General features: G+C 29.0%; 2 protein-coding genes across 4 annotated transcripts in view; one reads left to right on the forward strand and one right to left on the reverse strand.

The window, feature by feature from the left end:
• Positions 1–8,713, forward strand: part of LOC132930388 (bestrophin-4-like) — a 43,993-nt gene extending 35,280 nt beyond the window's left edge. Inside the window, exon 10 of the mRNA XM_060996237.1 lies at positions 5,636–8,713. Coding sequence (XP_060852220.1) covers positions 5,636–6,044 — 409 coding nt within the window. The 3' untranslated portion in view covers positions 6,045–8,713. The remainder of the gene's footprint in view (positions 1–5,635) is intronic.
• A 4,646-nt stretch (positions 8,714–13,359) lies between these two features.
• On the reverse strand, positions 13,360–22,874 carry LOC132928710 (delta-1-pyrroline-5-carboxylate dehydrogenase, mitochondrial). Of its 3 annotated transcripts, none has more exons than XM_060993562.1 (13): positions 22,536–22,874; positions 21,820–21,912; positions 20,376–20,452; positions 19,700–19,833; positions 19,248–19,295; positions 18,965–19,179; positions 18,731–18,902; positions 18,474–18,661; positions 17,040–17,262; positions 16,798–16,976; positions 16,256–16,444; positions 16,077–16,195; positions 13,360–14,617 (listed from the first exon to the last, which is right to left on the reverse strand). In XM_060993562.1, exons 2-13 carry the CDS (start codon positions 21,870–21,872, stop codon positions 14,505–14,507), a joined length of 1,710 nt encoding a protein of 569 aa, XP_060849545.1. In that variant the 5' UTR covers positions 21,873–21,912; positions 22,536–22,874; the 3' UTR covers positions 13,360–14,504. The 3 variants fall into 3 exon arrangements, with proteins under 3 accessions (XP_060849545.1, XP_060849546.1, XP_060849547.1); XM_060993563.1 differs by lacking the exon at positions 22,536–22,874 and adding an exon at positions 22,034–22,459; XM_060993564.1 differs by lacking the exons at positions 21,820–21,912; positions 22,536–22,874 and having other exon boundaries at positions 20,366–20,430.
• Positions 22,875–23,128: the final 254 nt, after the last annotated feature.

The raw sequence follows: 23,128 nt of genomic DNA on the forward strand, positions 1-23,128 counted from the left end.
TACTGTTCATAGGTCATAACCCATAATTGTTCATTAGGTACTAAGAGTTTTATAATATACCTACCCATTTTATTTGGTATATTGGTAGACTTAATGTGCCCACACACAATACTAACAGCAGATTGGTACTAGAATTCATGATTTCCACTGTAGGTACTTTGAAGTCCTCTTGAGAGACAAAACACACTCCAACCACGATCTGAAACTAGGTTAATCTAGGATCAAGTACTTTGAGACTCCACGTTTATATTCATAAAAATGTTTCTACTTACTACCGTTGGATTTTCACAACAACATTTCAAATATTTTAAACCAATTTTTTAGAACATGGTTTTTCTACGAACCCGGAGGATGTACCTAAATAATTGTATTTTAATATTGCACTAGTATCTTATAAACGGTTATTGTATTCGTTTTTATGATAAAATTAAAAATCACATTGTTGTGATGTAGGTACAACTGCTGCAAATGGTTCAAGCAACGCGTGTATAGTGCGCAGTGTTTGTGTTTACATTTAGACAGTTTAGGAGTTTTGTACTCTCCAAATTTTTGTGTAGTTGTAAGTTTTTCGGATTTATACACTTTTTCGGTATCGTCCAGACCTCCACTCTATTTAACGTGAAAAAATTAAAACGTAGGTACCCACCAACGTGCATTTATTGTACACGACACCGCAGTAATTGGCCGTGTGCATTTACATACACGCGTATTACATTTTCGCATTAAGTTCCGTTATATTCGGTGTAGCGTACTACTACTAGCTAGTGTATACGACCGATGTTTTTTTGAACACGTATATGTATATTAATTATAATATATGATTTAGACGCACTCCAGACCACAGATAAATTTAACTCGCTATTTTACTATGTTTGATGTGTCCAAAAATGTTCAAAAACTGAGCTCGTTTTTATATTTCGACAAAGACACATAATATAGACATTATGATACGTATAGTGTAAATGTATACAAAATATACGACGGTAGAGAGACTTAAAAATTTATAACACGTAATATAAAATAATATATTATAGTCATAGTGGTATTTTATCACGCAGGGCTTGGATGTTTATGTCATTTTAATATTTTTTTTTTTCGATCGGTTCTATTTTATATATTATAACCGTTTACCGCTATAAAATATTATAATATTATACAAGGTAATACCTACAAATCAAATAATAAATACCAACGTGTTATCTTTTCATTTTTGAAAAAAATACTTAAATATTAATTGCTGTCACATTGACATAACGATGATTTAATACAATTTATCATAATTTATCGTAGCATACGCTTAAAGATTACTGTAGTGTTTGCAGTTAGATTCGGTGCATCAATAATTTTGATCCCAATTTAGTACCCGTTCCATCATTTGAAAATCCTAAATATGCCACTATTTTATTATTAAGTAACAATAATCTTGAAGTATAAAACAGAAATGTTATCAAATCAAAAGACTAAACATTCTACGCGTTATTATAGAGTAATTAATATCAAAGATAAATGTATTACGCGTGTGTATTCGTGGTGTGTATTTGAAAAAACTAAAAATTGTTTCCGAATAAATTCAATATAGAAATAACAATCTTATAGGTACATAATATCATATAATATGTTTTATAATGTGTTTCAGTGTTTGTTTGTACAATAATATTGTTGTCTCAGTCGTTATTTTATGACATTTTATATTTTATTCCGTCAGAGGGCTTAGCCCGCAAAATAAAATTAATAAATAATATATCGGCTTTCGTCCGACGACGCCACTACAGTTTTGCATTCCAGCGAATGTGGACTAGGACGAATTGACCGGTGTGTTATACCTATACGGCTATAATATGTACACAGTACTCTTCGTACACAAAATATACCGCGGCACTATAGCTATAGGTGCCCATATATATAAAGGTATACGGATACAGGCTCTATAACGGTCATCGCGGTAATTAATCTCGTAACGTGATCGCCGCCGAAAATCGAGACTTTATACCAGTGAAATGTATTCAAACATTAGAATATCATAATCGAAATATATCGAGTGTAAAATCTATGGCACGTTTATTTTTGCTGCGGTGCGTTTCGTGCAGCGCGAGCGTGATTATTACCATTATTATATTATATTATATATATATATATATATATTTTTTTTTTTTATATTATTATTGTTAATGGCTAGGCGGTGCGTATAATCCCTGCAGATGACTTTCGCGTGTCGGCAATACCAACGCGCGTTCATATTTATATGTGTGTGTGTGTGTGTGTGTGTGTGTGTATTACGGTTCGTATGTATGACGGCCGTGGGCTACGCCAATGGCTTTACATCGTTATTGGTATGATGAAGACGACGGCTGTGCACAGAGAAATAGAGAGAGAGAGAGAGAGAGAGAGAGAAACGTCTATATACACGCGATTGTACACATACGCACACAAACACGGGCCAGATCAAGTTTTCCGGAGGGTATACGACGAACAAAAACAGATTCTCGCATAGGATTATTGCGACTGTGACGTTACTGCGTTTCCGGGACTGTGGATATATACGTGATACAGTGTGTGTATATATATATAGTATACGTGCATATATATATATATAGAGAGAGAGAGATATACTATATACACCGATAGTGTAAATGCGCGCGCTTGTGTGTGTATGTGTGTGTGTATTGTATATATCTACTTTTTGGTGAAAAGTCATGGGCGCGGGCGATGGGAAATGTTTTAGAAAGATTATATATTATGGTGCAGTATACGGGTCACTTAGACGCACGCGAATACAACACACGCACACACACACACATATATGAGCTGTATATATTATTATGTGAACGGGACTGAACTATTATACGTATGTGTGTGTGTGTGTGTATCGTGTACGATCGTGTTTGCCCGCAGCGAATGAAGAAAAATAAATAAAAAACGTCATATTTTTTCATAATAAATACTATACCAATACTATTTTATAACCGGCGAAACGTCAACAGTATATCAGTTTGTGTTTGTGTGTGTACGTCCGCAGTACAACAGCTATTATAATGATATTATAATATTAATAATACAATAATATTTTTGAGAATACAACGTTTGAATTAGTTGCGTACACGTGTTGTAGCTCGCAATTAATTTGTAACCGTTAGAAAGTGGTTAAACTCGCCTCGCCGCTGTCTATACGTATACAGGTAGGTTTCAGTATTGTATTTTCATATGAATAATTTTTATTTTTTTTTACTTTCTCAAATCAGCGTTACAGACATATTACAAACAAATTTTTACGACAAAATTCGAGTTCGGTGTGTGAGATTATGTGACTCTATATATAATAGCTGCACGGCGATCGAACCGTCGAATCGAAAAATAATCGAATCCACACACCTACGCGAGTTCTAAACCGCCGTCGAAGTGATAATGGTGATGATGGTTTAGCACTTCTGAAACGTGTACGTTATCGTGTTTTTCAGTATATAGATTAATATTATCGAGCGGTTTTCTTGTTATCTTTATCGACATAGTAAATCTATCCAGCCATTATATCCACGCGTAAAATATCGATCGTAAATTGTTTAACTAGCGCAGTGTAGTGTAATATTGAGTAAAATACTTTTTTAAATATTTTCAACATGAACTATTTTCATTGGTCTTTAAAATACATTTTTTTTTTTTTTTGTAGTGAATAATTTCGGTTTTATTATTTTCAAACATTTTATTTTTATTTGAAAAATTTAATTTGAAAGTAAGAATTGTTACCCTCTCCAATAAAAGTTTTATTTAGTGTGGATGAAACGACCATGCTAATAAGAACCAATACGACTGAAGATTATTTTTACAACTTTGAATATTTATATATTATCATGTTTCTGAAGTGCAATATACAATAATTAAATAAACAAATATAAATTACTGTATATAGATGGTATAATAATACTGCGTTAATTACCGACTTAAAATATAATGACTAAAAATACTTGAATAGTATTTTAAATACTCAAAAAAGAATAATTTTTACGACACTACTCATAAAACGCAAATATTATGAAAATATTTATAGGTATATACTATATATTATATATATATATATATATATATATATATATAGTGACCAGACGTACTCTTTTTCGTAGGACAGTACTCTTTTTCTTTAAAATTATTATGAGCTAATACGTGTTTATGTGTTCTTACTGTTTTTTATAATTTGATTATTAATTTATATTTTATGGTTCGACCTAAAGCATTTTAATTGGTTGGTAGCACGATTTAAATTTTAAAATATACTAAATCGTATATATTTAAATTTTACACTTGGTATTTTTACCTTTAAAAAATAATTTATAGTTCAGTTTAAGTTTACTTTAAATTCTTCAATATCAAAGTATTTTCATCATGAAGACACACACTAAATGAGTTAATATTATAATTTCAAATAATTGGTTTTTATGATTGATAATAATAATAAAATAAATAGAGTAATCAGATGAAAAAAAAAACAATTTTATAGACGGAGATGACCTATGGAAATATGGATAAAACGGGTAAAATAGTATACGCATTAGGAAATTACGACAGAGAAGGAGCTAAGTTTTAAAATTTACTTTTTTTTAAATTGTTATATCTGGTCACCATAATTATAAAGTATGTACGTAAATTGATGGTATCACATGTGTTTGTTATACCTTATACTTTTAGTTTTCCGTTGCATTTTTAATTTCATGCATGCAGGTATTGAAATAAAAGTTGACACTGGATATATTTTTATAAGAAATAGTTGATAAAATAATTTATTAATGTCTTAAAATATGTATTATTCGATATTTTATTTATCCATTTATGTAATATTTGTGGTATTTGTGCATTAAATATTTACGCTGTGGTAAACTGGTAATTATTTAAAATACATGTTAATTAATAGGAATTATTTGTAAATTTATGTGACGATTTCCATTTAATGTAAATATTAATTATTAGTTAATTTTGTGCAATAAAAATAATTTTAAAAGTCACACATTATAATTATGCAGTTGATAAATTAACGTAGGTATAGAAACAACGGTCCCAGACTCTATTAATACTAAGCACTCAGCAGACCTATAAAATCGATATGGATTTACCCAACAAAACGATTTTGCAAAAATGTGTAGGTATTGGTGAATTATACTATGGCTACTTAATACTATACTGGTAACATATCAAATTTTAAATATGACAAATGAGGCAGTACGTATAATAGTGACGTCTAACCAGGAAGTCGATATTATATATGGAGATAACCATTAACCATCACCAAGTCTTATTTTAATGGACACCGTCAAATCTAACCGAACCGAAATTGAGCAGAGTAATATTACAAAAATTGCAGTCGATTTAACAAGTATGGGCATTGACTGTCAGATTGAAACGATCGTATATTATTATTTTATTCAATTCTGACATTAGTTTCACCTACGTGGGAATAGAAAAAATTAATTAATTTTTTTTAACTAAATTTAATATTTATAACATACTTACATAAATTGACTTTACAGTTTTAGAGTTAAAAAAAATAATATATTATTTGGTTAATTTACAACTTGTAACTATTAGCGGTCTCGACAGTTGTCTCGAATCAACTGACTCGAATTAATCGTTTTCATTAACACGTCTACAGGGTAGTGCAACAGCGGTCATCGTTGAACGGCTGCGGCGAAGTTGGTGGATTTGGCGGCGGAGGACCGAATTCAAACGCGCCGACCAAGCGTGGGGGCGGTGGCGGTTTCAGACAGTTAGCTCAACGAAAGTCGGACGCCGCACAACCGGTAGTGCTGGTGTCGATGACCCGACGGCCGAGCTACAATTCGGGACAGTGGAAGCCGTTCAAGTGGAGATCGTCGGAGAGCGGCGAACAGCGACGCGCTTCCGTCGGAGGCGGTTCCGGGCGCTCGGAACAGCATCAGCAGACGAATGTGGACCTGCAGAAAGGCGTCCGATCGGAAACAGTGGCGGCGGCGGCGTCAGTAGTACCGGAAGGGCGCGTCAACGCGGCGTACGTACCGGACACACTGCACAACGACGTGTGATCAATGCCTGCCAGACCGAAGTCTCCGAAAGCCACGGGATGCAACTACTAAAACATTGGAGGTCCCTCTAAAAAGTTACTATTTATAAGTCATATCGCACGATGCATTAATTAAATTTCTTTCTGGTATTTGATAAAAGTGAAGAGATAAATAATTTAAAAAATAAAACATTTCTACTATGGGCACCTACCCCGTGACTCAATAACCGAGTCCTATAAGCGGCCTAAAATAAACGGGTGCGAGTAATTTCTTAAAATACTATTTTTCTCGACCATCAGCCCTGAGGTCCCGATGCATTATACACCCCTGCTAAATCCGGTATTGCGGCGTATTTGTGAAGGGTAGTCGTCGGGTTTTTTGGTACCAGATCCCCCACCCCCTCCTCGCCACGCTACAATTTAATAACTCCGATTCCGGTTACACCTTAAACATATATAATATAATAGTTATTTCCGTAACATAAACGGGTAACCGCGTTATCGCACGGCGGGTCATTTACGAACCCTTTTTACAAATCCACAAGTTTTTCACATGCATATTTTGTATTAAAAAAATAAAATTTAATCAGTTTTTATGGAAAATTCTACATCCAATAGATTTACTAATTAAATTAAAATAAGCATAAATATTTGTTTCCTAATTAATATGCATTGTAATTGTAATGATAAATATAAACATGAAAATGAATGTTTCAATACGTAAATTATTGTTAGTTTTATCCAACTAGATCTGGGATTTGTTCCACTGTGTGGTGTTAAGAATTAAGATTATCATTGATCCTCCTCCCTCCTATGTCCTGCCACCCCATTTTAAATCTCAGCGGCGTGGATGTGGGATTGGGAGAGTGTTCTTGTATACAAAATTTTAATATGATTATTATATAGTTCTTACGAAATTCTTCGATCCCCATCTTTTTAGCACTAAAAAATCTTAAACACTACACCACATACACTATAATATGCGTTTGATAACTTTTTTTATATCAAATTCGAATGTTTAATAAAACGAAATAAAGTCCTTATAAGAAACGTTAAATCGTATACATTTTTATTCTCGGGGAATTGACTTAAATGAAAACTTTACAAATAAATCTTTTTAAAAAGATCGTTAGATAGAATTCTTTCATTTTAAACCAACAAAATTTCATTAAAATTCAAAAATATCCTGCTATGTAGAAAATAATGTAGGTACATTTATTTTAGGAGAGACTGCAGGTTACGTATTCGTGATAATTTATTTGAATTGTCTGTAGTCCAATTTTCGACGTAATCTTCTCGCCAGTTGTAATTGAGTATAATTATTATTTATTCCAATTTATCGTTAGATATTGAATTAAATTATAACATCTTTTATATCATCCTTTTTATAATATCCGTTATAAAGAATAAAGATACCTTCCGTTTATCAGTTACCAATTACATCTCCGAGAAAGCATATATATAGCCATGTTCGGATTATATCCCTCCTCAGTCTTCGCCTTGATTTTTTTGTTTTGTTTTTATTGCTGTATAATGATATTTTATATAGGTAATTTTATTCTATCATTTTTCATTTTATTTGAATATTATACGATACCCAATTAGTTAAGCATTAATTATTAATTTTTATTAAGACATATTAATATGATAAATTATGTATCATATTATGTTATGACTTGTGAACATCCAAATTTTTAACAAATCGTAGCATAATTCATATTAAAAATGATAACTACAAATATAATTAAAGTGAAAAGAAATAATTTTAATTCACTATTCAAATTTTAAAATGACTTAAAAATTAATAGAATCAATTGCATTAGACATTCTGATGATTATGAGACACTCTGTTATGTTATGTAATTTGTATTGCACATAATAGGTATATACCTAATGTATAAATATTTTATCGTTACTTTATTTTGTCTTTTGTTCGTATACACATAGCTACTTATGTCTTATACTACATAATAGATGTAACGGTATAATTATAAATAATAACATAAGTATATTAAAAATGTAGCCATTGGGATTGTGTAGGGGGATTTAATTTTTCTACGAAAGTCTGGCGGACCTTTTTCTTTTAGCCGATAGCCATATAGTAAGTTATTGAAACCCTTCCAAACGAATCGTGACGTCTTCGCCTATACAGTAGGAATATTTTATAAACTTTACTAATTATAAACTCGATGTCTTGCAACGTTTACCCAACATGAGTTTACAGAACAATTTTAAACGCCTCGTATCATTATATAATTGTAATTTGTAAATATAGGCATATTTATGTTTTATATATTATAACACAATATAATAATATAATGGTAATAATTGTAGATCGGTTTACTTTTATAATATAATATATTCATATATTTATGTGTTTCATGTGTATTCAGTATTGTATATATATTATGTACCTACTATGTATTATACACCTCCATTATAAAATTATATATTTTATTGTAATATTGTACATTGAAAACTCGTCTAGTAAGCGAAACGATGACAATCGTTATGCCGATTTATACGTGTATTTTAAAAATTATATGGTTTACACATTGCACGAGTAGTGAGTGCCTTACCTAATGGCTAATATAAACTTATATTATGTTAGTAATATATAAGTATATTGTATTATAATAATAAGAATACTATGTAAAATATTTCAATAAAATATCATTATGTTTTAATAAACAGCGCATAGTCTATTACCTGGCACACGTGCACTTAAACAATATTAAAATCATAGGCCTGGGCACAGAGCCAGCCGGGTGTGCCTGGGCAGCCCCCCACCCCCAACATGTAATTGGAGCTCTACAATTTAATTTCTGTAGCATATATATAACGCACAAAAATATGAACATAATGATAATTAAAATAAAAATAAAAATTATACTTATCAAAACAATAAATGATCAAGTATAGAAACTAGTAGTTACAAAATATTTTCAACAGTACATAATTACTAAAGCACTAAGTCTGTATTGACTGTATTTTATTATTTTTTATTATACAAAATAAGTGCAACATAAATCATAATCTTAGATAAATAAATTTTTTTTTGTTATTATTTATTATTATTACGTATTAATGATTATAAAAAATATATTTTAGCTATATACTCGTAGTTGGCGACGAGAAGAAAAATTGTAAGTAATATTTATTCGTACATTACAATTTATTAAATGTATATATCTTGTTTTGAGATGGCCAAAATTAAAAAAAGAAACAAAAAATATTGTAGGAATCCATCCCTCCTAAAATTCAGGCTGTGCATTCCTATCATTAAAGTGTATATTAGGTATCTAATATATTACAATAGATTCTCGTTATGTCGAATTTTAAGGGGAACAGGAAAAATACGAGATATCAAAAACTTCGATACACAGTAGAAATCCACTTAATTGGGACACATTGGGCGGTGGCCTATTTGTCCCTATTATCTGACTGTCCCGATTAACCGAGTAACTAATAAACCGATACATTCGTTCGGGACTATGTAATCTGTCCCTATTAATTGGGTTTTATTAAAATTCTTAAAAAATTGAAAAATTAGTAAATAATTTTAATACTTAAATCACTAATACTAAATAAATATCAATAAAGTACAATAATGAATAAACACAAATTTTTTTCTAAATTTGTGATTAAAGTTTATTTAATAATAGGTACTTTTGTTTTTGTAAAAATGTAAAAATTAATTGTAAGGACATTTTATTTACTCTTATTTTCCATTTCACTTTATTGCATATATATATATATATATATATAAATTACTTCATCATTATGACTACAAATATTGACTATAAACGTGTGAAATCGCAATCATTATAGTCATTATACTGAATGTAAGTAATTTTTTGTTCTTACCGTAATAAAAATATTATTTGTACATTAATTCGAGATAGCGAAAAACGATTAATTTTATTTCGAGTTATTGAAAGAAAAACACTATTAAGTGTAATGGTAGATTGGTAGATTCAAGGGGATTTCAATGTAGTTCGTGATAACCACGTTCGACATAATAAGAATTTATTGTATTATATAACCAAAGAACTGTAGGCCTGCAGCAAGCTATGATACGGACAACGAGCTGTACGACGTGTGTCGATTATTTAAGTCAGTTAACTTTGAAAACGGGTTGAATAGTGGATCGATGGCAAACAGCGTACTACTAAATACTAATTAGTGTTCTGCTATACAGTAAAGTATCCGTAGGTGTCGAATGTACCTCGTCATTGAGTAGATACTGTAATGGATGTGTTAAATTTTTGAATTCAATGATGGATTATATTGCAAACGAAAAACGATTATGAGTGGAGACGATCTATCAGCCTACATTATTATTATTATTATTATTATTATTATTATTACTAATTATAATTTATTATATATTATGTATATTGTTTTTCTAGTAATTTATTTTACTATTATTATAGCAATGCGGTAGGTGAGATTATTAACGTTTTGCCGAAAAAATGCTATTTATTTTTTTCGTGATTTTGAAGAATATTTATTTTAATGCTTAATTATAAGCGTATCATTTGTAAACATTTGAAGAGATTTATTGTTTGTTTTATGCAATCACGCGTTGTGTTTCAGTATTAAAAAAAGAATCTTCATTAACTCGTTTTCCGTTTTATTTTTGTGTCTGGCTAACGCATTCAATTGAAAAATTGAATTACCTATCGTATAGAAATCGTTTACATTGGTTACTATGAAACTCTATTACTGCCTCTATATGGACATGGCATACGGCATACAACTATGGAGTACGATCAAAAAATCAAACCTTCCGATTTATAAATCTTTGTATAATCACAAAATATGCCCACTTCTTGATTCCAATCACTCTCTTCGAATAAATCTAAAAGTAAATACAATAGAAGAAACTGCTAAAATCCTATTTAAAAAATTCTACTATCGATTGACAATTCACTCGAATTCATTAACAGCTGGTATTGTTTCTGACATTATTCCTGGTAATTCTCCTCACAGGCTAAACAGAAATTAGCGTAGAGACTCAAATCTTACTTAAATTTAAATTATCCTAAATTATATAATCAATCCTAGTCTAATATTCTACTAAGTGTCGCCATCGAGTGTCTGTTTTCTCCGTGTATGTCCAAATCATAAACAAAGTTAAAAATACATATTAATTATTATATAGTCATATATATAGAGAGAGATTACGGTTAGCACAAAATATTGATTATTGTCATAAATTATAGAAAATCAATATCTAGTGATCAAATATTGATTAACTTTGCAAAAAATAAAACTACAGTAGACTTTTGTGAGATACCAGTAATTAATAATTATATTACGACAGTGGCGTAGCGAAATAGCCTATCTTGAACGCCGTTTAATCAAAATTGTAAAATTAAAATATCGTACTTATAACTTATGAAATTCAAGAAAAATTATATTTCAGTGTTTTGAAACTTACTTACTTATACTAAGATTTAAAAAAAACACATAACTACTGTGATAATTTTAAGTATTTGTATGATATAAATCAACATAAATAAAATGAATTACTATTATGAAAAAAGAAAATATGAATTATGATATTTTATGAGTAGGTACTATTGACACTTTTAAAAACGGAGATGTTAGTAAAGGCAGTAAAGCAGACATAGATGCTATATAAATTACAATTAACTTTGTAATAGTGTCCGAATTATTAAAACTCAATAGTTTATCTATCTCCCTTAGGAAGTGTTACAGTTTATACTTTATTGTAAGTAATTACAATTTTTTTATCAAACATAATTTAGCTGTAGTATTTTATATCAATTTAAAAACACTTGTTAGTCGTATCAAGCAAACGAAAGTTCAAAACTACCTACCACAGATGACTTGAATATAACGATCTCATTTATATTGGCGGCCACTTACATATACTATCTATGAATAATTGAAAAAAGTTTCTGTTTTAATTCCAAAAAAAGTTCATTAATTACATGTTTTCAGAGTTTAGCACACTATTTTACTTCTATTTTTACACTGAACCCCTTATACTTTTTATTATGACGTTCTTTTCATGGATATAGTACCATAATTTATTATGCAACGGTAGGTACACTTAACTACACTCGTTTTTTTTTTTTTAGTAGCTTTAAAGTTTTTTACAATTATTTTGTTTGCCTCTATTTTTTAACCAACCAACATTTTGTGACAAATAGAAGTACCTACCTACCTATAGAACTTAAAGTGCAGATTCTAAATATTAAGGATTAACCTCTCATAGAAATTTAGAATGAGTGTCTTTACACCTTAAATTTTTATGATCTGTGATCTAGTCGATCTAGGTAGGTACCTATAAAAGGATGGGTAATATTTATATATTAGTATAAATAATATATTTCTTTGATAGCATATATTTTGAAAACATAGTTTGAAAAAACTAGATAAGATACTAGGCCTTACTTGAATATTGAATCCCGTCTAGTGTAGGAATTAATGTATCTATTTTGCGATAACATATTTTTAGAACTTCGGCGCCATTTGTCCACACTTCACGCAAACAGTTGTAGGAGGTAAAATGTACCTACCAAAAAAAAATGGGTGGCTGATAAATAAAAAAATCCAAAAAACCTAATGCTAAGAAATTATATATTACTATTTCTTTCTATACTGAGGGGTTAGTGTACTTCAACACGTTCGGTACAGCTAATATTGTCTGTAGCTGACTAGTTATTCTATGTACCTACACACTTTGAAATGTTGACACATACAGAAACACTATATGGTATGTAGGTATATATAATTATATAATATTATTACAAATTTGTCTCGAATATAACATAACACAACACTCAAAAGATAAGTTGTCATTACGACTAAGAAATTTTAGGAATTGAATACTTGCTTCCATAGATACCTTTGATTTATAGTAGACAAAGCTGTACCTATATCCATTCTATACAATGATTAAAAACAAAAATCTAAAATACATAAGTATTGACCTCATATTCTGGTATTTTAGAAAAGAAACCGCATAAGTTTACATATTTTTACAATTTATTATCTATATATTATAATACAATTGTTAAAATAACATTTCATTTCTTGCAAACCATACCAAACAGACAATTATTATTCCGCTATAAAATTATTTAATTATGTTATTGTTATAACTTGACACTTTGACAGTAACACCACAACAAATTCTTTTTATCCAACCAATTTTACATCACATTTTATTTATTTATTTATCTTTATTAACAAATAATAAATGTAATTTTTTTCTTTTTATCTTGAATCATTTTTTCATGTCCATAATTTCCGAACCCCATTTATCATTGATCACATCACAGTGGTCACAAAAACATACATTTAATAATATAGATACATTTTATTCAAAAAATATTAGGTTTTTAATAACTATACATAAAAACATGATGAATTAATTACTATAATTCAACAAACTTTATTACTTTGATAATAAAAAAAAAAAAAAACCATTGAGACAACCAGACCGTAATAAAATAAGTCTATAATTTAGTGATAAATATAAAAAAAAAAAATAGTAAGATAATTATTTTGTAATGCTCTAAAATTAAAATGCATTTGCTAACAGGTGGAATAAACTAAATCATAGATACGTGGAGTGCTGTCACCCGTTAAAAAAAAAATAAATATATTAATATTATTTTTGTAACCAATGTGTAATTTGTTACCATTCTATTCACAATAACAAATAGTTTTAATTTCAATTTAATCTGCTCAATTTTATTACATAATACATAATTATGAGTGCGTATACACTGTAAAAAAACTCTCATATTTACATCATACAACAACATCTTTAATTAGACAAAAATAGAATCTTGAAAGTTGAGTAACTCTAATAATTTGATTATGGCTAAAGTATAGTACTACAAAACTATTTCAATAATACAGAAACATTTATTCTTGAATTACAAAAATTCTCTTGTTTGTAATACAAGTAACACATTATTAGGCCATTTATCATCACTAAATTAATAGCCAAACATAAATTAAAAAGTTTAATATACACAAACATCATACTTAAGTATAAATTTATCTAATTAATACCAGCCAGCATAATACAGTGAATATCATCACTATTTACGTTTCACAAATTTAGTTCAGTTTACTATCAAAACTATAGTAGTACTAGAACTACAGATATAGCCAGTGGATTCAAAAATTGGGTCTATTAAGGTTACAGTAGGATATAAAATTAATATCAATAAGATGGAAAAAATTTAATAAATTAAAAATAATTATTTTAAATTGAATCTCTCATACTTTTTATGAAAAAAAATGAGATTCTTTCAGGTAATTTTTATAAACTTTAAATAATGTTTATTCTATAAAATATAAAGGAATTGCTTCTTTTTTTCTATCTTATTTCAAATAATTTAGTAGTATTGGATTCATCAATATCACAGTTTTGCTAGTGTTCTAGTAAACCTATAGCAAAACACTAGATCTTGTATCAACCAGCATGTTATTAATTCATGTAAGGATATTTCCATTCAGTCAATGGTACAAATGTTTCTTTAACAGATTGAGGTGACGTCCATCGTAGAACATAATGGGGACCACCAGCTTTGTCATTAGTGCCTGAAAATAAATTAAATTAATTTATATTATTCAATCAATTAAATTGCTAAAATAGATTACATTTTATATTTTTATAAACAATTATTGTATCATTATTCATTAATTATTATTAGTTCATTAATTAATTATTATACATCAGTTAAAGCATAGAATATTAGTTTCAATTTTGTTAACTCATCCATTATGATATGAAAAGTATTACATGGAAAGTTAAACAGAAATTCAAAATAAATTATTAAAAATTATGTTTATTGTTTTAGAAGTATTATTAATTATAAGGTAATGAATCTAAGCAAACACTGAAATTAACATTAAACTTTCCATAAAAATGTTTACTTCTTAGATAACATACAGTAAAAATGACCATAATTAACAAGATATTTCTATTAAAATTGTGCATAGGAAAAATTTTAAAGTGCAATATAACGAAATATAAAATGGCAAAATTATAATGGTAATTGGTAGGTACCATCCTAATTAGATTGTTCATATGGATATAATATAAATGATTTAATCAGAGCCTAATATATACCTAATAATCAATCATACTATTCATACTCATCATTTCAATTTTAGTAGCACAGTTAATTATGATGCATGTATTCAAAACATTTAACGTATTTGGCTTACTGTTAAATGGAGAAGCAAAAAGATAATCAAAGAATCATACAACATTATTTGGAAACTTATCTAGACACAACCTAAACAGAAATTCATTTGATGTGTAATCAAATAATACTCCTAATATTTAGTCACCACCAAAAATATAACTTAAGCAAAATGTATCATAACTAATATCTTTTAACCATCGACAAAATATTCAATTATTTCTAGGGTGAAAATTCCGTAAATCCAACTTTTTAATGAAAACAAAACAGTAGGCACGAAATATCTGTTTACAAGTTAGAAAAAACCAAACCGAATATTAAATATTCAATTAATAGAATACTTTTGAAATGATTCACTTTCTATTAAATACCAAAAGTACTATGGAAATTAAGCAATTAATGGAAAAAATAACATTTAGTTTGTAGTAAAAAGTGGCTATCAAAGATTATGAGCCCCATAGATCAGAGAGCAACCTGGGGGTCACCAATTATGTAATACCAAATGAAAAAGTTATATACTATTGTAGGAAGAGTTGTTGTATCATCAAAATAAATAATTTTAGGTGTCATGGTTGTCGTGGATCAAAAAAGGTTGCATTCCACGCCATAGATCATAGATATATTCAAAAATATACAGTGGAAAAAATCTAAATTTAATGATAAAATTATGTTACAGAATAATCTCTATGTTGAAACAGAATATTAAGAATACAATCCCAAAATTCAATTTATTATGAACTGAAGAAAACAAAATAATTAATTACACTTAGCTGTTACCTGTTTGAATTTATAATGATACATAATATATAAGTAAGCAAGCCATTATAAATTTAAAAATTATTTAAAATTACCTGACATTCTGCTTCCACCAAATGGTTGTTGTCCCACTACGGAACCTGTAGACTTATCATTAAGGTAAAAATTACCAGCTGAATACTTTAATGTTTCAAGAGATTTTTTTAAAAAGTTTCTGTAAAAATAAAAATAAATTAGTAAATAACTACATCATTTTTCTAATTGAATTTCTTACTTGTCCTGAGCAAATACAGCTCCAGTCAATGCATAAGGAGTAGAACTAATAACGAGATCAACTGTTTTATCAACTTCTGAATCTTTATAAACATAAACAGTCAAGAGAGGCCCAAAGATTTCTTCAGTCATAATTTTATCTAAAGGATCCTTTGTCTCAACTATAGTTGGCTGTATAAAGTATCCTTTACTAAATTCAAAAAAAAAAATAATATTAGATACTATATACCATGGGTCACCAAATGGTGGCCGCGGGCCACATACGGCCCACGAATACATTTTATCCGGCCCACAAACAAATAATAAATAACACATATTACGACAACATTATAATTGTTATTATTGTAAATTATTATTTTTGTTAAATATTTTTGGTTTTTAAATAATGTAAATATGTACTTAGAATTTTGATGGCCCGTGAAAAATTTTCAAATCCCTAATGTGGCCCTTCAAAAATATTAATTGGGGACCCTTGCTATATATTATATAGTACCTATATACAATGGTAAAATGTTAAAATGTAAATACATTATATTTAATTACCTGTTGTCATACTGTCCTCCACCTATAATTTCCAAATTGGGAGACTTCTTTGCATGTTCAATATATCCAACAATACGATTAAATGCTTTATCGTCAATAACTGCTGAAGCAAAAGAATCAAATTCATTGACATCACCAATTTTCAACTTATTACGCAGTTCTAATAGTCCTTCTTTAATCTATTCATGAAAAAAACAATTCAAATTCAATATAACAAGAATAACTATAAACAAAAATATTACTTTAGGCCACAAAGATTGAGGAACGTATAGTCTGGAACAGGCCGAACACTTCTGACCACAATATTCAAATGAAGATCGAATGGTACCAGTAACAACAGATGTCACATCGGCTGTTGGATGCACAAAATGATAATTCTTACCTCCACACTCTCCAATTAATCTTGGAAAGTTAACATAGCTATTTATATTTTGTCCAACTTGGGTCCATAGTCGATTAAATGTCCTAAAAAATAATCATAAAATAAATTAAGATAAATTAAATTAAATATAAATGAAACAAATTGTATAACCCAAACAATATCAGCCAATAAAATTCTATAAATTTTTGTGGTTTGAGCAATAAAAAAGTCTTCATTTAAACATACACTATATTATAACTATAATCATATTTTAGGGTGTTTTTTAGTGGCAATATATGATTTCAAATTCACATTTTTTTTAAAACTAAATCAATACATAGATAATATCTTTTAGTTTAAGTTTAGACAAGCATTAAATGTGTGTATGTATTTATAAATGGAATTATGTGATACATTGAAAACTACTAGGCAATGCATTTTTCATAAATTACACAAATATTAATATTCACAACACCATGTTGTTCTACTGTTTGACACTGCGAGGAAACCTTCATAAAAAATGACAAACATAAGATAGTTAGTGTGTTAATTATTATTTATTTAAACAATTACTTATTTTTAAACTATCAGCTGATCTTTCCTACAAGTGGACAAAAACTTATCAGCCAACTATATTCTGTCATTTGTCAGTTTTTTTTACCCTTGGGCACCCGCACGGACGGCACTGTTTACCTCAAATTTACTAAAATTGATACTGCTTCAAAGTACATGGTAACATTGCTTAATAACAAACAGGTATCATTCTACAAATATAAGGCTAGTTTATTATCGATACGCCAAATGTATTGCTTGTTTATTCAATTGAGTGCTTATTTGAAATAATACAAATTTAATATTTAACATTCCAAAAGATTTTTTTATGGCAATTCACTAGATATTTTTATTTTTATTAATCATTAGTTAGCGAGTTATTAACAAAATTATTTGGATCAAATTCTGTAGTGTCGACACAAAGTGCTATCCGCGGGTGCCGGTGTCTGGGAGAAAGACACAGGTAGCCGAGGGTTAACATAAATATATAATTAAGCACAATGTTATAATACACAATAATTAAAATTAAGCAAAAGAGTGATGTTAATTATTTTTATTGAGTCAATTAAAGAAGGTATAAAATATATTTAAAGTAGATTGAGTTGTAAATATATATTTAAAACATATTATGTTAAAAACCATACTGTATTCTTTACAATGTCTAGACAATAGATTGAACGCCTAAATTAAAAACTGTGACTTTTATTTTATTGAACTTAAATAGATTATTGAGGACCTATTAGTTTAATATAAAATTTCTTACGGAACAGATCCAGTAAAGTTGATACCCGATAAATGTGGCGATGCAGTAATAGTATCACCAAATACAGGACCATCTGCTGGGATAAAATTAACTACACCAGCTGGAACTCCTGCTTCAGTCATTATTTCATAAATCACCCAGTTTGATAACAAAGCTGTATCTGAAGGTTTCCATAAAACAGAGCATCCCTAAAAAATAAATTCACTAATAAATTAAATAAAAAAAATTAATTAAATTATATAAAAATCAATAATTACCATTAAAGCAGGAGTGTATGCTAAATTTCCACCAATTGCCGTAAAATTAAAAGGAGACACAGCAGCAACAAAACCATCAAGGCCTCTATAACGCAAACTATTTAATGTGATTTTTTTATTTTCACTAATTGGTTGATATTTTGTCAATTCCTTTGCGAAAAATGCATTTAATCTATAATTTGATTAATATTAGTTCAATCATTTTCAACAATTATAATCACACGTTTGACAAACTTGATAAAATCTATTAATTCAGCAGCTGCATCTATTTCAGCTTGAATAACTGTTTTTGACTGACCAAGCATAGTAGCTGCATTCAATTTCATTCTGTATTTGGTTGCCATTAAATCTGCAGCCTTTAGCCAAATGCTTATTTTTTCTTCCAAAGGTACAGTATCCCATTTTGTTTGAGCTTCGGTAGCAACTTTAATTGCTTTTGCAACTAAATCCTTTTTTATATTTACAGATATTAATAAAACTGGATAATAATAATTTAATAGTTGATATGAATACTTACTGATGAAGCATAATAAAATTTTGCGATCTTCTTGCCATGGTTGTGTGGCTAAAATCAATTGTAATATCATTTGAATAAGTACATTAAAAATAATATTTTGTTTATTAACCCCACCAACTATCATTTTCCTAAATCTAAGTTAGGTTAAAAGAGAAGATAAACTTGAATGATTTAAGTCCAAATATATACAAGAATAAATAACAGATACATGTGATAAAATAAATACTTCCAAACAAAAAACATTGATTGAAAATAATACTTAAACAGTCATAATTTATAATTTATAAATGATATATTGTAGTTTTAAAATTAATCATATATTGGTTTAACTATATTCAAATGTAATTTAAAATAAATTTATTTATTTATAGTACTGTTTTTATTATTGTATCTATTATTACAATAATTAAATATACAGGTATACAAAAATTTAGTACACCAAAATGTCTTACCATAACTTGATATCTAACATCTTTAGTCTTGAATTTTTCATTACCGATGATAATAGGTACATCTTCCACGTTACTAGACAAGCGTTTTAACTCAGCTTCGATTTCTTTTCGTTCTTTGCTGCCAGGCAAGTATTCTAAATAAATATTAATATAAATAATTATAAAGTAGCTGTTAATAGACTAAAAATAAATATTGACGTTTGAAACTTAGAATTACATGAACAACTTTTCACATTAAAGGAAAAAATTAAGAAATAGTATTAGGAACACAACAAATATAAAATAAATATTTGAAGACATTATCTTATTTAATTTAATAAATTTAGAATAAAATATAATAAAAAAATAATTGAATACGTAAGTATTAGATTGATTAAATATGATTCATTATCATAAAAACTTCAATAAACCGTTTAATTATTACTATATATTTTTAAGATTGAGTTCTTAATTTCACGCTACTTTGACCTTAATTAAAAAACCATTTAATGATTAATATAATTGATTGATAACTATTTTTTTCTAATAGATACAAAATTTGGTATATCATACTTTAATCTACATATTATTTTCTTCTTTACACAACAATAGGTACTCGTAGATATTTAGGTTTTAATTGAGTATGTAACTTTATCAGAAAGAAAGTTATTACATAATATAACTTACGTTTGCTTACCTAAAAGTGGTTCATTTTCTACACTAAAATCCTTAACTTTAGGCAGTGAAAGGGATCCAATGCTTCGGCAACATAAACTAAAAAGAAAATAATTAATTAAACTATTTCAAAATTATAAATATTGAGTACATTTAATATAATGATTTAGTTAGAGAATATAATTGATTGTCCTATTTGGTCGAGTATATTTTACAACTTAGTATTTAAGATACAGAGGTAAATATTTCATGGATATTTGATTTGGTTTAGACTTTAAAATATTCATTTATCAGTCTATTTCGGTCAACGTCTTCAGTTAAAAATACTGGTCAAGGTTAATCATGTGTCAACTTATGTTTATTTATTTATGTTTTAAATAGATATTTAAAATGAGTGAAACACCCATCAACATATTGTGTTTAATTTGAACTATTTATTAAACAGTTTTAATGTATGAATACATATTTATCACAATTACATAAATGAAATAGTTAAGGTTTATTCTAATAGTAAAAATAATATGGGATCCATTAGATATGTTGATTTTTATTTACAGTTTTAGAATTGGAAAGTTTGCCAGTACTCAAACATTCTGTTTTACATTCCAATTATACCTCATATCTAGTAAAATCTTAGATAATATAATAAAAACTATCTGATCAAACTATAATCAAATTTGCTAACTGCTATGCATTTACATAGATAATTCATTAAATGTATGAATGTTGCCCAAATTTAACATTAAATTAATTAATCAAGATGTGAACTAAAATAATAAAAATAAGTCTCTAAATAAATCTTTTAATACACATTTTAGAAGCAAAATAACAAAAAATACCTATCAATCAGGAAATATGTACAATATATTATTATCTTAATTATTTATTTACATAATAATAGTGGTTATGTAACTTGTTGCAAAATAAATTTTAAAAACCATGACCCTAGGCAACATTGATAATTAATTCTCAAGCACTCTTAGCTCTTTACTAATAATAGACAATATTTAACACTTGAAAGATAAAATATTTATTTTTAAAAAATCTTATTTAAATTTAAAATGTATGAAAGAAAATATACAAGCTGTAACAAACTATGAAAGTTTTAAGATAACACAACAAAAAATTTCGAAATTTCATGATTGTAGGTAATAATTTCTAAATCCTAGAATACGTTTTTAAATCACTGAGTAGATTATATGAGTAGGAAATTATTTTTATTACTTACACAAAATTCCATTAAAAGACCAAAAAATTAGGTTTTGAAAAAGGCGAATCTCCATGCAGATATAATAACATAATGGATTTGTGTAAGCTTACTATCTAGGTTCCTAACAATATTTCAGACCGTCGGTAATTCGTAAACCTCGTTTAAACGATACCAGTCGTAGATACACCCCTAACCACTACCCACAAAAAAAAACCCATCAGTACTCAGTAAGCAGTGTATTTTAAAGTAATTTTACCTTTGAAATCCTTTAAGCGTGGCCGATGAAAAACGATTGGCGTTTGACAGCATTATGACGTAGGTAAGTGTCGTTCGTTCGACAGCTTACGACCTGGTCGGGAACAAAACGAAATTATAATAATACACTTTACATTAAACAGTGATTTTTAAGACAGTAAAACGATTTTTTTCCCCCCGAGAAGTTAGACTAGTTGGTGCAACGATAAAGTTACCTGATATAATAAACACTATAAACAATATTATAATAACAAAACAATGTTCAAACGCTCGTAAACGTAGCACTGTCGTAAACTATAAAGTGTTGAGTACTGACTACTGGCGTAATGCGGTGTGCGAAAACAAATTATGTTCCAAACCGTACACTAGTCAGTAGGCACGGTTTCAAAACGGGAGGGGGTATGGGAAATTAAAAAAAAAATTCTGTCGTACGCCGAGTCAAAAACAACACGGCCGAGTGCTACGTAGAGCCGGGAGAACAGACGACATTTCGATATAAACAGTAAACATTACTATAATAGTAATGAGTAATGACAATGAAGCGTTGCGATTATTAATTATTAGAATGTAACAAAATAATATAGATCATTGGATCGCCGACTTTCCCTCTTCACCTCTCACCTAAGAGCAACTACTAATAATGGTATTAAACATCGGCTATTATTTATGAACTATTAATATTATTATTATATTTTATAAGTGTTGGTTCGTTATTACTGTGTGTTTTATTTTCGCACGTCGAACACCGACAGAAAAACGACGACACGCGATAGCGTACGACGACCTTTCTGACGCACAGCCAACGCGATATTGAAACTGGGACAAGAGTATAAGACGACCGACAACTGAATAAGAGTAACTGACAACGGTTGACGGAGACACCACCAGAAATTCAAAACGGCGGCTATGCGGACTCACGACTGAACAGTGTACAATACACTGGGCCACTGGCTGAGAGAGAAAGAGTTACGGCTGTTAAGAGAGACTGACAGAGTGAGAGACGTTCGGTTACACAATACACGAGCAACCAGCACCGCCACTCGGTACCTCGCCGTGGATTTGTCGACGGCGGAGGAGGTGTGCCTCGCTTGGACAAACGACGTTGGCGCGCAGTTCGTCAATTGGCGATTGCCAAAACTAGAAAAACGAAAATTACCACAGACGCGGGTCCCCGCAAGTGCTGCCAACGTAACGGCATAATACGGATAATAATATTGTCACACACCACGCCACGAAATCCAAATGCGAGTGATGGCGCCAATACCCCTCTCCGCACCGCATACGAACTTACGATTCGACCGTCACCAACT

The sequence above is a fragment of the Rhopalosiphum padi genome, chromosome 4 (genome assembly GCF_020882245.1).
Source record: "Rhopalosiphum padi isolate XX-2018 chromosome 4, ASM2088224v1, whole genome shotgun sequence".
In the NCBI taxonomy this organism is placed as follows: Eukaryota; Metazoa; Arthropoda; class Insecta; order Hemiptera; family Aphididae; genus Rhopalosiphum; species Rhopalosiphum padi.

Coding starts and splice junctions, on each gene's coding strand:
- LOC132928710 (XM_060993562.1), bottom strand. CDS start 21,872: ATGCTGTCAAACGCCAATCGTTTTTCATCGGCCACGCTTAAAGGATTT. Junction 18,903..18,964: donor GAATTAATAGATTTTATCAA/GTTTGTCAAACG, acceptor ATCAAATTATAG/ATTAAATGCATTTTTCGCAA. Junction 17,263..18,473: donor AACTTTACTGGATCTGTTCC/GTAAGAAATTTT, acceptor ATTATTTTTTAG/GACATTTAATCGACTATGGA.